The sequence below is a fragment of the Nyctereutes procyonoides genome, unplaced genomic scaffold (genome assembly GCF_905146905.1).
Source record: "Nyctereutes procyonoides isolate TBG_1078 unplaced genomic scaffold, NYPRO_anot_genome, whole genome shotgun sequence".
In the NCBI taxonomy this organism is placed as follows: domain Eukaryota; kingdom Metazoa; phylum Chordata; class Mammalia; order Carnivora; family Canidae; genus Nyctereutes; species Nyctereutes procyonoides.
The window spans coordinates 15255612-15272131 of NW_026575160.1; the positions used below are offsets into that span (position 1 = coordinate 15255612).

At 42.9% G+C, this 16520-nt stretch overlaps 1 protein-coding gene across 5 annotated transcripts in view; it reads left to right on the forward strand.

Annotated features, from left to right (window-relative positions):
- The first annotated feature begins 4528 nt into the window (after positions 1-4528).
- The window catches only part of CREB5 (cAMP responsive element binding protein 5), a 403646-nt gene continuing 391654 nt past the window's right edge, over positions 4529-16520 (forward strand). For 2 of the 5 annotated variants that reach the window (XM_055314548.1, XM_055314550.1), the window contains exons 1-2: positions 4546-4613; positions 8086-8169. In XM_055314548.1, coding sequence (XP_055170523.1) covers positions 8167-8169 — 3 coding nt within the window. In that variant the 5' untranslated portion in view covers positions 4546-4613; positions 8086-8166. Of the gene's footprint in view, positions 4614-5839; positions 5996-8085; positions 8170-16520 lie in introns of those variants that run through there. The other 3 variants (XM_055314551.1, XM_055314553.1, XM_055314549.1) reach the window with 3 other exon arrangements.

The window sequence follows — 16520 nt, forward strand, 5'->3', positions numbered from 1 at the left end:
GGAGTGTGTGTGTGTCCTTCTGGGAAGCAGCTATAGGATTCATCTCAAGTATACAAGCCTGGGGTCATAAATATATTTTTTAGTGTTGCAGGCAGCTGATTCTTCTGTTCCCTCCCCAGCTTTCTCCTGGGTCACTGCCCATCTATGAATTCACTAAATCAGAGTCACTCAAAGTGGGGTCCTCAGGCACTTGCAGCAGAATTACAAATGCAGGATCCTGAGCCCAGTGCCAGAGCTTTGAACTGAAACCCCAGGGGAAATCTCATCCAAAACACTCCCTTTAACAAGTTGCCCAAATGCTTATTACTGCTAAGTTTGATAACTTCTGTGGCAGTCTAGAAACTGGGAAGGAGATCTTTTTCTTTTTTTTAATCCCTAGCTCTGGGAAGACCGGCTGCCCTTTGTTGAATGCTGGAGAAATGTCTATAATTTTTATTTTTATTTTATTTTTTTTAAATATTTATTTATTTATTTACGATAGTCACACACACAGAGAGAGAGAGAGAGAGGCAGAGACACAGGCAGAGGGAGAAGCAGGCTCCATGCACCGGGAGCCCGACGTGGGATTCGATCCTGGGTCTCCAGGATCGCGCCCTGGGCCAAAGGCAGGCGCTAAACTACTGCGCCACCCAGGGATCCCCTGGAGAAATGTCTAAATGCAAAGCACAAAGCTACAGGATTTTTCCTCATCTGAAGACCCTTGGAATGGTTCTATTCAGGCCTAATATTCAGGAGGTAAGCACTAGTAAGGCTATAGATTTACCAAAATATTAAAATTCTTCCATAGTAGGTAGTAGGTAACCATTGTTCTGGGCTCTATCCTGTCCCACTGGCCCAGCTGCCCAGGCTTCTCCCTTGGACTGCTCTCTGATCCAGCAACTAAAGGGTTAACCCTTTGTCTAGCATGGGGTCTCATCTATTCTCCCTGGCCAGCATAGGTGCCAGTCAGCTCCTTATAGGTCCAATCAGTGTGGTGCCTTATCAGTGGGCTTGTGCCTATGTCCCTCCCCTAGAGAGGGAGGTGGGATTGGGAAGGAGACCCTTGGGTAGATGGTACCCCAGTCAGTTTACCTTGACTCTGTTATCAGGGTGCCCCTCTCCACATGTCCATGAGGCCATAACGGATGGACTCCTAGTGGGTGAGATGACATTCCTGGGGTAAATGCTCTAGGCTATGGCCACCACCAGCTGAAGTACTACCCCTAGAGATGCTCTTCCATGGCTTCTTCTGGGAACTGCAGCCTCCATGGCACTTCAGCTCTGAGGGATCCTGGAAGAGACTGGGTGAGTTCGAGCCATGCAAGAATTTGAGTCTACAAACATGAGGGTTCTGTGGGCATGCTTTGACAGATGAGAGTCTATTTGGTATAGATGGTTCATGCAAGGGTTAGTGTGGGGGCTGGGTGAAGTATGGGAAAACAGGTTCTCTTTTCATTTATTTGGCCAAGTTTGCTAAAATCACTGAATGCTCTACTGTCATGGCATTAGCCACATTGCTTTTAGTAATAAAAATGAGGGCAAGTATTTACATAGTTATTATCCTGTGCCCAGCACAATTCTTTTTTTTTAAGATTTATTTATTCATTCATGAGAGAGAGAGAGACAGAGACAGAGACACAGGCAGAGGTAGAAGCAGGCTCCATGCAGGGAGCCTGATGTGGGACTCGATCCCAGATTCTGGGATCATGCCCTGAGACGAAGGCAGACATTCAACTGCTGAGCCACCCAGGCATCACCCGCATAATCCTTTTTTCTTTTTTCTCAGCACAATTCTTAATTCATTTGAGTTACTATGATCATCACCATATTACATAGATGAAGAAAGTGAGACCCAGCAGTTAGTTAAATCTCAAGTAGCAAAGTCATGATTCGAACTCCAGCACCCTGAGATTAGAGTCCAAACTTATAAACACCACTTCTCTTCTTCAGTTTACATTTAGAAAGTTTAGTTTTTGTGTGTGACTTAGTTGGTAACAGAGAACAGGAAATATATATATATATATATATATATATATATATATATATATATATACACACCCTGTAATACAATGGATGGAAACATTTTGAATGCAATTTCTGTCAGTTCAGCAGAGGAGAGAGGAGTCAGCACCATGAACAATATTGCTGATATTAAGAGAAATTCTCTACTTACTGACACTCCATAATTAGCCTAACGATTATCAGGGTATTGGGGAAGTCATTGAAAAAGTTCCCTGTATGTCAGTCATGGCTCAGACAGGGGCATTGTTTACCTAGTAGCAGCACGTCAAACAAAAGTTCAGCAATCATTTTTAAAGATCAACAAATGATTTGGATAGTATTAGAAATTGATGAGCTACTTGGATGAAGACTCATATATATATGTATGCTTCTATTTAGAGAATGCTGAGAATTAAATGTTTTAAATTTATATGTTGATTAACTACTTACAGGGTTTTAAATATTTTATCACTACATCTTTGCTGATTCAATTCTTCATTTTTTTTCTTTGGCCCACGCTTGTCAACTGGGAAAAAGACTAGCTCTCTGACTGAATTCTGATGTCAAGCTGTATCCCTTTTCTGTCTCAAGTTTGCTCCCTGTGTGGCTTACACTTCTTTGCTAGAGAAGGAGGTAGACTTTGGCTTTAGGTGGAAAAGGCTATCCTCATTATTGAGTGGCAACGCAGGCAAAAAGACTGTTCCTCAGTAGTCTATTGCTTCCTTCTCTAAGCCCAGGTAATTGAGCTGTCATATTTAAAGTTTTATTGGTTAAGATTTCAAGTTAGGACTGGAGCCCTTCTTTTGCAGTTCCTGCAGAGCTACATGTGGAAGAGAACAAATGGAAAACTCAGTGATGAGCTCTGAATAAGGCTGCAAGAAACAAAGAGTAGCCAGTCCCTATGGTCTCAAGGAACATTTAAGGGCAGGGAGTTGCTTAGACGCTTAAAAACAGAAAGGAGATTCAAAACTCTTCCATTTAGTATGTCAAAAAACAGCTCAGAAGTGTAGTATGTGATGATTGGGGCAAAGCATTACAATTTCTAGCCAGTCCAGTCATGATTCTCTGGCAAACTGCACAGTCATGGTTATGATGCATTGGGATAAGAGGTGCTACATAAATGTTAGATATTACATAAATGTCAGGAATGATTATTGTTTGTTAATAGGGGCTAAACTGTTCCTAAGCAAAACTGACTCCCAGCCAACAACAGCGGTAGCAGAGATTCTAACCACCGAATAACCCATGAGCATGGAATATTCACCTCTGCTTCTAGAAAGAGCTTAGTTGTGATCTGGGGTTGAAAACTGGTTGGGGTGGTCCCAGTGCCACCACTTGCTTAAGTGACTTCAGGCCAGCTCCGTAGGCTCCTGGAATCTGCCTTAATTCATCTGTAAAATGGGGATAGTAATTACACCTGCCATACTTCTCCTTCCAGTGCTAGGTGGTTGTGAGAATCAAGGGTGTTCACATGGGTGCGATTGCTTTGTGAAGGGTGAGACGCTGCAAGAATGACAGTGGTCATCTAGGATAGGCTGGTATTTAGCCTATGCCTTCCCTTTGAGTCCTACTCACAAGGGGAAATCCGAATGGAAATTAAACTGGGGATAGGGCTGGTGTGTCTGGCCGATGCTGAAAACGCCAGGCTCTTTCTCTCACGGAGCTGTCAGGAAGATACTGCAGACCAGGCTCCCGGATCCTGCATTTTGGCTCTGGCTCTGCCACTTGCCAGCCTGTGAGCTTGGGCGAGTTACAGAGGAGGCTCTGGAAGTGATCGCCAAGGGCCCTTCCGGCTCTGACGCTGAGTCTAAATCAGGCTCATCACTTGGCTCTAGCTGTGATTCACCTTTCGCCTCCTGGAGAAACTCCCCTCCAGCTTCTCAGGCGCACGAAGCTGGGGTCTTGGAAAAGGTGGGGGGCTGTGTTTTCCTTGTGAGGGTGCACAGTAAAGAAGTTACTCCCTTGGAGGTGAGGTGGGGTAGGGGACGGTGAAAAGGGGTGCTGAACGTTCTGGCAAGGCAGGATTCAGGGAACACTCTAATGAGGTCACGACTGTCGCAGGCGAAAAGGAGCTGGACATCTGCTGGTGGGGGAAGGGGGGAGCGTCTTGCATTTCTGCTTGCAGAAAGTCTCTGCACCCTTTAGCACCCTCTTAGCCCACTACCCCCTGTCCTCATCCCCACATCTTTCCAACGCAACCAGGCCTTGCTCGTAGGAGAGCCCGTGTCCGTGCCTCCTCCGTGGTCCTGTCTGAAACCGTGAGGATTGTTTCCAAGCTGACTCACACCACTAATGTCAGGGAGCCGTGTCACACGGCGCTGGGCTCTGCAAGCTGTTGCTTGCGCGGTCGCCGCCGCGGCCGCCGCTCCCCGGCGGGTGCATCAGGGTCCGCTCTTGGGGCGGGGGCGGGGCGGGGCGGGGCCGGGGCGGAGTCCGCCCCCTCAGCGCGCCGGCCCCGCCCCTCCTTCTCTCCCTCCCCCGCGGACCGCAATGATTTAGAAGTTCAGGAATCCCACGTGACGTCACCGGGGGGGTGATGTAATGCACTCTAAATAGAATGTATTGTAATCTTTGCTCAGTCCAACGTGGTCCCTTCACCCGGGCTCCGCTCTTGCCTTCTCCACACTTGTTTGGTAAGTTCCTAAAAATACGGCTCGGCCGCTTCTGGGGCTTTTGCATTTAGCTACTTTTGTTGCACTTGCCGCGGGAGCCATCTCGGGAGCGTACTTGATTTGCAGGGGTTGGTTCTCGGCAGCAGCCGCGAGATTACTTGGTCCAGTGGGCAGGTCACAGGGCAAGGAGTAGGGAAGATGCGATGCATTTTTTTTTTTTTGGAGGGTGATCTGTGTTTGTAAACACTTTGGCGGACCAGAGGGAAGTCCGGCCCTAAATGCTAGTGGACTGTGGAATTCTGCTGTGTCCCCAGGCCACTCCAGAGACCCCCACGCCGTGTCCGTGCCGGAGCGCGTCTCGGTGGCCGCCGCGCCGTGCGACTGGAGGGATGCTAACGTGGAGCGAGCGCCGTGTCCTCCCCGGCGTGGTGCGTGTGTGGGAGCGCGCGTGTGTTTCCCCGACGCGGGGAACAGTCATGAATCGGGGGTGTGTGTTTGCCTCCAGAGACCTGGCCAGGTGCGGACCCCTCCAGAGGTGCGGCCAAGCGGCGGCAGCGGCGGCGGCAGCGGAGACAGCGAGCCAGGAACCTCCCCCCGCGTCCCCAACTTCCCGGTGTTGCGGCGGAACCCCCGGAGAAAGTTTGCAAACTTCCAGCGGGCGCGGCGAGGACGCCGGGGTCACCTCGGGGGCGGGCGGGGGGCTCGCTCCCTCCCGGTGCCGAGCCTGCTGCTGCCACCTCTCCCGCAGGGCTGCCCGCCGCAGCTGGTGGGCGCGCGCGCCCGGGGAGGGGACGTGGCCCTCGAGGGGCACTTGGCTGTCGCTGCAGGCGCAGAAAGCTCGAGAGCGGCGCGGCTCGGTGCGCTCTCACTCCTGCAGCCGTCTCCTGCCTCCGGCCGGTTCTCGCTGGCATCATTACTCCCCCCCCCACCCCCCGCCGGTGCCCCCAAATGACAGCTCCCGCTTTTGCCGCGGCAGCGCGGCGGCAGTTCCCGGGACCCCGCGGCGGAGCCTTCCTCTGGCGGCAGATTCTCCACGCAACCGCTTAAACTTTTCGCGAAGTTGTTAGAGGGGCAAGACGCGCGAAGGAGCGGAGGACACGTTTTTCTCCCGACGACCGCATCCCGCTGCTCCTTTGCAGTAGAGATATTTCCGGGGGGAGGGAGTATCCGGTAGAAAAAGCCGCAGGCCTTGTGCACCTCCTCCCCAACTTTGCCTGCACGGGTGCCACCCCCCCACCCCCCACTTGATGCTTGTTCGAGGCCAGAAACTGGAGCGGGTTGCTTGTGTATGGCGTTGTCAGAGAGTCCTCCGGGTGTGTTTGATTTTTATTTTTCCCTCCCTCTCTGACATGTGTCAAGGAATAAAGGCTGGATACAGGTCCATTACGTCATTCTGCAGGCCAGTAAGTGTTTGATTAACAGCTTCAGATACTCAAGAGTTCGGGGGTTTAGAAATGCTGACAAAGCAACTCTGCTTCCCATCTCACCCCCAACATACTCCCACAACAGCCCGTTCCCTGGGCATCTTTATTGCCCTCTCCTCCTGGTACCCCCTCCTTCTCGACCCCCTCTCCCGCCCGCACCGTTGTCACTCTGGCCCCGCCTCCGCCTTTTACTGCTTTCCCTGGGGCGATCACTGTCCCTGGAGTGTGGGTAAGAGCTTCTGGGGTCCGAGGGGAGCACGGTACCTGATAGACGCACACACAATCTGCCCTTTTCTATTATTTAAGAAAGGCACCAGCGATCCCTCTTCTGCAGGGCGAAAATGCTCAGTCCTGATAGCAAAGGCATCTCAGGAAACGTTTAGAGTCGTTATGATGACACTGTGTCCCTGTGGTGACTTAGGAAAGCAACACACCCACTGCAAACAAAGTACTTACTTTTACCTAGCACCTTCCTCCTAACCGTTTAGCGGAGGGGGCGGGGGAAGACCAAGAAGTGAGGATGCTGACTAAATCCAGTTTAGCTGAAAGAATCAAGATTCAGCGTTGCATTTGCAAAAGCGAGGGGACATGAGTCGTTGAACCCAAAGCACCTTACAATAAATTGGCGAATGTATTTCTTTCTCTTAGCCTTAAGATTCTATATTTAAAGAGGAAGTTGAATACTTTAGTCATAGAACTGAGTCAGAATCTTCGAATCTGGCAATTGAAGTAAAAACACTGTGTGTGACGTGTTTAAGGGATAAAAGTAAAAAAGAACTCTGAGTGGGGGAGGGTGTGTGTGTGCAGCAGAAATGGAATAAAAAAAAGCTACTGACAGTTTTGGATTGAGTGGGGCAGAGGGTTTGGGTGCCCTCTGATTTGAAGTTGACGGAAGCTAAATTAAGGAACATTTATATTCTGAGTATGTGGGAATTTCGTGAAGAACACATGTTTTGTTATAATCAGATCTACTTTCTTCCAAGTGAAACAGCCATGCTGTAGAGTAGGCATTTGTGAAACTTCCGTCTGGGGTCTAATTGACATCCTTCCCCAAGTTTGCAGCGGTATTTATTATTTATTCACATCTAGAGATGAAATAGTATAACCCCTACAGAATGCTTGTGCATCTAAAATGTTAAACTTCTTGTTTGTGATGCAGAGACCTAAGGGAAAAATGGCCCGGGTCACCAGCACTGGAGAGTGTGATTAATGATCAGTGATTTAGTGATCAGTGATTAGTGGTTTTATTCAAACTGTTACCTCTGACCAGAAGCACACATCAGAGGATTAACAGGCTCTTTAGATAAATGCTCATTAGTGGAAGGGGAAAAGCAAAGATAATAGGCATGCACCCAGGGACAACTTTCGAAGAAAATCATTCCCCGTCTTCAGAATAATAAGCTCTATTAACAGAAAGCCCTTTTAATTTAAAACTTGCTTTTATCTTGTAAATCAAAGTTAGATGTAAAAGTTTGTAGTGCCATTATAACCTAAATTTTCCCATATCCACTCGATGTGGATTATCTCAGTAGCGATATTTTTTTTATTTAAATAAACAATTGGACCTTCACAGCAGCTGAACCCTGACAAGTTCTTAACTCCCAGGGTTTGAAGGTGTCCCCCCTTCTAGAATGGCGAGTGCAACTTGCTAGCTAGATGGCGCACTGTTATTTGGTGTCCTGTGCCTTGTAGTGCAGGAGTCTCAAGGAGCAAGTAGCTGCTTGTGAGGTGTTCTTCCACACTTCCAACAAAGTTTATTCTGTGTAGGGTTGGAGGCTAGACAGTTCTACAAGTTTTTAGTCACATTTTCCATGTCAGTTAAATCTGGGGAGTTCAAGGCTACTGGAAAAATTAGTCTCATTACTAAGAGAAACTTAGCGAATGAGGGAGGAAAGGAGGTACGGGAGTCCAGGAGGTACCTCTGGGTTGCAGAAGTGATTGTAAAATACCAGACCTGTTCCTTTTTTTTTTTTTTTTAAACTAAAAGCTAGTTTCACAATCTTGTGGTCTGAAATTCTGAGGCAAATACTCAAAGATTTATTTTCTTCCTAATCTTGCTGGTGAAAAAGAAGTTACTAGAAAGAAAGGAAGAAAAAACCTGATTTGGTGACTGCAGGAAGCAACACGTTGCTGATTTTATTCTACAGATAATGGTAAGATGATGTTTCTTATGCTTATGAAGCAGAAAGGAACTTTGCAGTTGGTTAAATGAGGCCGATCTTATATTTTCATAGATGGAATTCAGAAATGGAATTCTTATTTCACACCGAATTTTAATGTTGCCTTTGTCGGTTTCCTGGGACTTGGTGGCATTTTGTGTGGAAGGGGTGTGTGTGTGTGTGTGTGAATAAGACCATTATTTTCTGGGTAAAATAATGTTCACGGGCATGTGAACTGCAGGAGGGTGGCTATGAAGCATGTTAAGTAATGTGTCAGGTAAGAATTCCTTTTTCCACAGGCTTTCATGAATCACTTTAATAAGTACTTAAGTTTTAATAAGGAAGGCATTTTTAAAAAAGAAAACTAAAAATGAAAATTAAACAACAACAAAAAACATTCTCCATACCCAAGCTTAGATGTGTATTCCCCTGAAGTAGGATGCTGTCGATTGAATATCAGCTATTATTTTAGTTTTAATACTTAAAAAGAAAATAATAATAGAACTCACTGGTGCCTATAAATGTCCTCATTTTCCTTTGCATCATTTTATACAGATCTGTTATTTTAAAATCCTGACTGATGCATAACGATTTGTATTTTTCAACCTTACTGGGGGTAAAGCATAAATATCTTCAAGCTGTTTTTGAATGTAAATTGCTGATATCCATAAACTGTCAAGAAGTCAGTTGTGACCTTATATAGTTTCTGCATGAGTAGATAGTTTATTAGAACATTCCCACAAAAACATGGACCCATCTCTGTGACATTGCAGCTTTTATTTGAATAGAAGTTTAATTGAATGGTAGTTTGCCAGAGAGACTTTTCCTGTATAGCTTTTCAATTATAGTAGGTCAAAGGTTTTCATACAATTAATTGTCAGTTTCCCACACCTGTGGATTCAAAACCAATCAATCGTGGATTTTCCATGGCTGTTGGTACCGATGTCAAGTTCCTGGTCTCCTGATTTCTTACTATAATTTGCCTTTTAGCAACCATGCATCACTTTCCTATAGTATTTCCTCAGCCTTGGAGTTTGTTTCTTATTAAACTGAAAATTGTTTTGTGGGAAGGTGATATTTGCTGTACCCTCAAGATGTGAACTTTGTGTTTATAGTTGGTTTTCTTCCGATTGCGTTGTTAGATTAAAATTGGGGATTTGAGTGGACTTATTATGTTTGTCATATTTTTTTCCCCTTCTTCTTCACTTCAAAGCAATGCTGTTAGTCACAAAATTAATGTGATCATGGCTGGTGTTTCCCATCTATACGCTTCTTTTGCTTCTTACAAATTGGATTTCTACAGCAATTTAAGATCTTTTTTTAGAGACAGCTTTCTTGGATGAAGATGGAGCAATGATCTCAGTCAATTCATTATCTTGTCCAGTTTGACTTCCAGCTGTATTATGGGAATCTACCAGTAGTTTTTATAAATTGTGTTTAAAATGTATATCTAGTACTATCTCTCTGAATGCTATTTAAGAAAATTATGCAACTGAGATAAGGTAATAAACTAGGCAGCAGTAGCCTTAAACATTGAAGTGTGAGGAAGAAGCACTTTCAGATATGCTAAGCAGACTTAAAGAACCTTTTTGTATTGCTATTTGTAAACTAAATAAGCCATCAATTTTGTGGCATTGCTTTAAATAGAAACTCTGACACTTTAAAAATGACCATCATGTTTAATGTTTTCACTAAAAAGTTCTTATATTTTGTAATTTGGAAAAAAATGAGCAATTAGTGATTTTGAGGATCCATTAGTATTCCATTGTTGGGAATCACAAATCATAGATTTGACATGAGAGAAAGAAGAGAGAGAAGGCTTTTAAAATTTTTCAGGTACTGATAACAGTATGCCAGAGACAAGAGTTAAATTTTTGTTGCTTATATTGAGACTCTGGGACTTTCAAACTAAAACTTACATTTTGGATAAATTTCAGATGTTACATGGGCATTTTTGTATTTCTTTCTGTCACTCTGCTGCTCATTTATGTTTTCTGAAAGATGGATCAGAATCAATTTAACACTTTAAAAACACATATTTTAGTTGCTTCCTTCTATTTCCTCAAGGTTTACATTTCTAATCTCTACCCTAAAATTAACAAGGATTGAAAACTGTCATGTTGGCGTTTGGCTTGAGCTAATCTTGGAGAGTAAGAATTCCTTCTGGACCAGGGATTTCGGTTGAAAGGCTTGCTATAGTGTATGCAGAGCCAGAGCTGGGGAGGTCTTCTCATTGATAGACCAACCTTGTCACTTTGCAGAGGAGAACCCAAGGCCTGGTTATATCCTGTGGCTCACTGAGGCCCAGAGCTAAAGACTGCCAGACTGAGCCTAAAAGCCACATCCCTGCCTCCAGGTCAGGTTCTCTTTCCATGAGCCAGGCTGCCATAAATGGTCGTGAATGAAACATAACCCATGGCTTTGGATGCTTTGCTCTTTTCAAGCCTTTTGATCACTAACTTTTCGAAGACAGTTCTTATCAGATCTTTTGAATGAATACCCTAACCATAAAAATTGTAATTTCTGTTCTGTTTATTCTGACATATCTGTAATGTTAATTTTTTTCACATTGACCTCCTTATTGGAAAACCATTCTTCTTATTCTTCGCCATTATTATTAGACATGCCTTGTAAAACAGTACTGTCCAGATTTCATTTGAGACTAAACACCAGGCAGGATTAAAGATGTTCTAAAAGACTGTTGTAGGATAAGGCAGTAACTTTTGTTACTTCCTTTCTTTTCTTAATCACCTTTGAAGAAGGCATCCGTAAAATTATTTAAAATTAAGATAAATCCTCTTGCTTTTTGTCAGATAGACAAATAAGCGCTATTTTCACTCTGGCAGATGTACTTTTGCCCAGAATCTGTCTCTGTAGTATATTATCTTTCCAGGTTGGTATATACGAAAGTGTTTGGAGGCGACTGTTACTGTATCAGAAGTGAGTTGAGTCTAGAAGTATGCTGTTTGAGGTTTGACTGGCAAAACTTGACTAATCATAGCTAATAGAAATCATGCATGCAACATAGGGGGCTCCACAGCACCACACATTTGATTTAAGATGACATTTAGGCTATGCTATATTTAGGATGGGGAACAAGACAATCTCAACAGAAATCTTGAATGCATATACTGTATGTGTTATTTGGCTTGACCCATAGGTTTCCTTTCCAGCTCTTTGCATGAACACTTTATATCAGAATTCAGGTCTCTTTTATTCTTTTATTACACTGAGGAGCCCCTGTGTTGCATGATTCCTTAACTACAACACATTTCAGCCAATCTTATGCAATTCTCTCTCTGCTGGCTTCCCAAGGGGGAAAACCACATACAACAAAAAACATCTTTGTTTTTGTTTGAATTAGCTGATTATAAGAAGAAATACATTTTATCTCCATTTGCCAGATCTGGTATGACCCTTTCACTTTATCAAAACAAGATCTTCTTCTCTAAGTAAGCGATGATGCTGTTTGACTTCTGAATGATCAGGTTCAAATCATGCACCAGAGGGTAGAAAGCCTTGAGGATAAAATCCATTTCCACCAGGGTGGCTAGGTGTGATGTAGCACGCCGTTAGGAAGAGCCTGATTTGCCTTCCTGCAATGACAGCATTGTCCAGAAAAACACTGCCTTCTGGGAGGAAGGACCATCTTCTCAATTCTCAAGCTCACTGATGGCTGTGTTGAAGATGACTCTCAGAATGCTGAGGGTTTCTGAGGTTATTTGTTAAATTACAACATGGTAAAACATCCACAGGCTAGAATTTGACTATCTACATCTTAAAAGCCTTAATGGTCTTCTTCATCCATTCCCTGCATTTTCCTTATGCTAATATTTTTCTAGATTTATTTTTAAGCATCCATTCTGGTTACTCTGCTTTTATGAGTAACCCTACAATAACAAATCACAAGTGTGTGCATAACGGGATAGGGGACATTTTTCCATAAGGGAAATAGGGTTTAATATCCAATCTTAGGAGAAGAAATTAGCAAGACAAAAGAGAGAAAGGTTTGAAATCCAATTGATGGCTTCACAGGCTCTGCTGTAGCTCTGCCAAACAATGTGGTTTATGGCAACAGGAAAAGACTAAGACTGAAAGGGGGAATCCCTTCAACTCACTATGCTTCTCTGCCTCAGTTTTTTTGTTTGTGATAAAAAGAGTGTTAGTTGTGACCAGCGCTGTTCAACAATGGAAACCATAAATGCAAGTCACCTTTGTAATTATAAATGTTCTAGTAGCCACATTAAAGAGGTAAAAAGAAACAGTTAATTTTAATACTATATTTTATTTAACCCTAAATATCTGAAATAGTATCATTTCAGCATATAATCAATATAAAAATGTTGATGCGATACCTTGTGTTTTTTTTTTTTTTTTTTTGTTGTTGTTGTTGTTGGTCCTAAATCTTTGAAATCCGGTATGTATTTTACAGTTATTTCAGGTCCAGGTTCAGGCCGGTCACAGTTCAAGTGCTCTATAGCCACATATCAAGTGACCGTGGTGTCAGGCAATGCAAATTTACACTCTGTTTCAATGGTTCTTAGTCCTGGCAGCCCAGTAGAACCACCTGTGGAGTTTGTAAAAAGTACTGATACCTACTCCGAATCTCCAATTCTGATTTGATTGGTTTGGGGTGGGGGCCTGGGCCTTTGTATTTTTAAAAGTTCCAAAAGTATTTCTAATATATAGCCAGGTTTGAGTTCTGAAACTGTAACTGACCTCTGTGGTATCTTCTGCTCCCATATTCTGTGATCTGTTGACAGATAGGGATTGCAGGAAAGCATTCAGAGTTCAAGAGCAAGTGGTTGTCATAGCATGCTGCACAGTATAAAATGTATTTAGGAAATGTAATCAATAAAAATTAAAATGCATAGATTGAATGACTAGAAGACAACTCTATGTGCTACAGATGAACTCTGCTTTGTATGAGTTTCAAATATTTTAAACGGTTTTAGATGGTTTGCTTCTCCCAAAATCTTTTTTTATTTTAAAGATTTTATTTATTCATGAGAGACAGAAAGAGGCAGAGACATAGGCAGAGGGAGAAGCAGGCTCCATGCAGGGAGCCTGATGCAGGACTGGATCCCAGGACCCTGGGATCATGATCTGAGCCAAAGGCAGATGATCAACCCCTGAGCCACCCAGGTATCCCTGTCCCAAAATCTTTATGTATGGTTTGGTTTGCATGCAGCCTCTTAGAAACCTTCCAGTTTGGAAAAGATGAAGATTGTCACAATTTGGGCATTTTGCTAGTTTATTTCTTTGCCCCAGTACTACTTGTCTTTAGCTCTTTTTGGAGGGAAAAATCTTACTGCATTTAGGACATCTGGCTCCCCTTGTGTTTCTCTCTAAGCTTTTAACAAGCTCTGTGTCATTGCAGAGACCAGACTTGCCCTTGCCCTCTGCTCATGTCAGAATGGTAGTTCCAGCTCCTTGACTTAGTGTTTATTCTTTGTCATCCTTTAAAATGTTAGAAGAATCAGTATTTTCAGTGCACCCCAGAATGTTCTCCTTTAATACATTTTTAACACTGTGCCAGGTTGTGCATTCACTAACGGGTGCAAAGAACCAAAAATTAAAAATAATGAGTTCCAAACTCTGTACCATCTTCTTTCCAAGTCAACAAGCAGTATTGTTTGTGGAGGGGAGGAGAGACCTCAGGGATGATCCCTTGTGACTTCGTGCTGCTGAAAGTCTCTGCATTCCCGAATTTGTGAGTCATCCCACCCCGAACCTCTCTCTGTCTCCCCTGCATAGTGGTCTGTTTCCAAGTTCATGTCTATGTGGCCATGTGCTTTTTAAACATGACTTACAGCCATTTCTAGGTGCAGAATGGCACATTTCTCTGTATTTTGTGGCGATAATATTTGTGTTTTCTGTCATGTTCTTCACTGGGAAAATTTTAACTTCCATTTATGAGAAGAAACTGAGGGATTGACAAGGCAAAGCATCATGTTCATTAACTAGAAGGGTGTGAGACAAAGGCTCCCATTTATTAGTGCCTAAAGATAAGCACCACTCTGGGTGGCTTCCAGGTGGGGATTTTCCAGTTGTGTGTATGATTGCATTTGTCTTTGAATTCGCAAATAACATTTTTTTCCTAATGCTTTTGCATGCATTATTTGCACTTAAATGATTTCTCTGCTAATAACTCTTGCTACTCAGCTCCAGGCTACATGTACCTGGATTGATTAACAAATACATCTGGGTATACCAGCCTCTTAACATGGGATCTATTCTAAAAGTTGCATGGAGACATCTGTTAAAAACCTGTGTTTTTAGTGGTATCTAGGGAAACTTTCTCTAAGGCTACTTCATGATTGACTGTTGAGGACTTTATGGAAAGACAATGAGATTAAAGATGCAAGTGATTCAACTCTTTTAGGGATTGAAAGTAAAGAGTTTTGGGTATTCATTCACTGAGCAAGATAGAGAGCTCCTGAATTATCTTCAGTAGAACATTTTAGCTCTTGTTTCACCAATGTACTGTCTTCACACTTGGCCTGGAGTCATCTGCATTTGGTTTTTGTTTTCTTCTAACAATGACTAGGGTTGGGCTTAACTATGAGCAGTTTCTGTCTGCACCTCTAGGTCTTCCATGGATGAGATACAAGCCATGATTAATAATGTAGTCTGTGACCAGTACCAGCGATGGGTTATTTTGGGTCTTTTTCTAAGCATTATACTAAAGTTAAAGCAGTTTCAGTATCCACACATATATGTGGTTATGGTTGTTAAGCTTGTATATAAATAAAAAACCTTGGCCAGTGAGGACCAGGATGTTACTGGCATATATATTTGCAAATGTGATTATCATCTTTTTTAGGATGCTCATGGATAAACTGCCCTTCTTTTGAGCAAATATCTGTTTATCACTTTGATTTAGATACAGATATTATTGATTAAAAGATATTGTTAGATTAAAAAAATTGAAACTGTATTTAAGACACTCTTCTTTTCTACTGTGGCCTGTTTAAGCACACATTGTTTACAGTTTCGTCTTCCAGCTTTGCAAAGCCAGATGACTAATAACCACCATTCTTAGTGCTGTGCTGGTGGACGTCATCAAAGATGATGGTGCACAGTGTTTTGGCACCATGAAGCAGCATGTAATTTGAAATTGTACTTTTTGTTAAATACCCATACTAATCTCCAAATCATTCAAAACATTAAAAAGCAAAACAAAACAAAACAGTGATGTCTGCTTATTGGATGGAGGCAGCACTGGCAAAGATGCACATTTTTTTTTCATGTGCCTTAGGAGCACTCACAAAAACAGGGATAAAAAAATTACATGTAATTATTTGGCATGCCCTTTGGAAGGGACATTTTTAAGATAGACAGATTAACCCTTTAACCCAAAGTTCATTTTTACCCTTTTCAGGAAATGTGCTCCCCCCCCCCCGCAAGGCACAAAACCCATAGTATCTTTAAAAGGAAGGTTGTAAATGGGATGCTTTCTCTTTCTTTAATATTTTTTTAAAAAGATTTTATTTGTTTATTCATGAGAGACACAGAGAAAGAGAGGCAGAGACATAGGCAGAGGAAGAAGCAGGCTCCCCATGGGGAGCCTAATGCTTGGAACCCAAGATCATGACCTGAGCGGAAGGCCGATGCTCAACCACTGAGCCAACCTGGTATCCCTCTTTATTTAACATTTTTTTAAAAAGATTTTATTTATTTAAAAGAGAGAGAGAGAACACAAGCGGGGGGAGAGGCAGAAGGATAGCAGGAGGGAGAAGCAGGCTCCCTACTGAGCAGGAAGCCTGATGCAGGGCTCAATCCCAGGACCCTGGAACCATGACTAGAGGGGAAGGCAGACCGATTAAGCCACCCAGGCGCCCTCTTTATTTAACATCTAGCAGATGTTTTAGGAGGTCTCCTTAGGAAGTTTTATATTTCTTTATATAGTGTTAGTTACTTAATGTTTGTTTAAAAAAAGAGGGGTTTCTGGAGGTGTGTTGCACAACAATGTGACTGTACTTCACACTACTGAACCATGCACTTAAAAATGGTTTACGTGGTTAATTTCATAAATTGTGCGTTTTAACACAATTTTTAAAAAAGAGAGGGATAAGGTTTGAATGTAGCCATTCCCCAGATGGAGTCATAGAATGCATAGACCGCTTATTCCAACTTAGGTATCTTAGTTGGAAGAGCAAAAGTCTAAAGAGGACTTGTGCATTTCTGGTCAGTGCAGAGAGATGACAGGTGTGTAATGTGATTCTGATGCATAGAGTAATCCAGGGAGGATAACAGCCCTAAATGCCTTTTTTTCCTGGAGACTGGCTTGGATCTTGATGGGCTCTGTGTATAGAAAGCTGTATTATTTAATTTGAAAAACA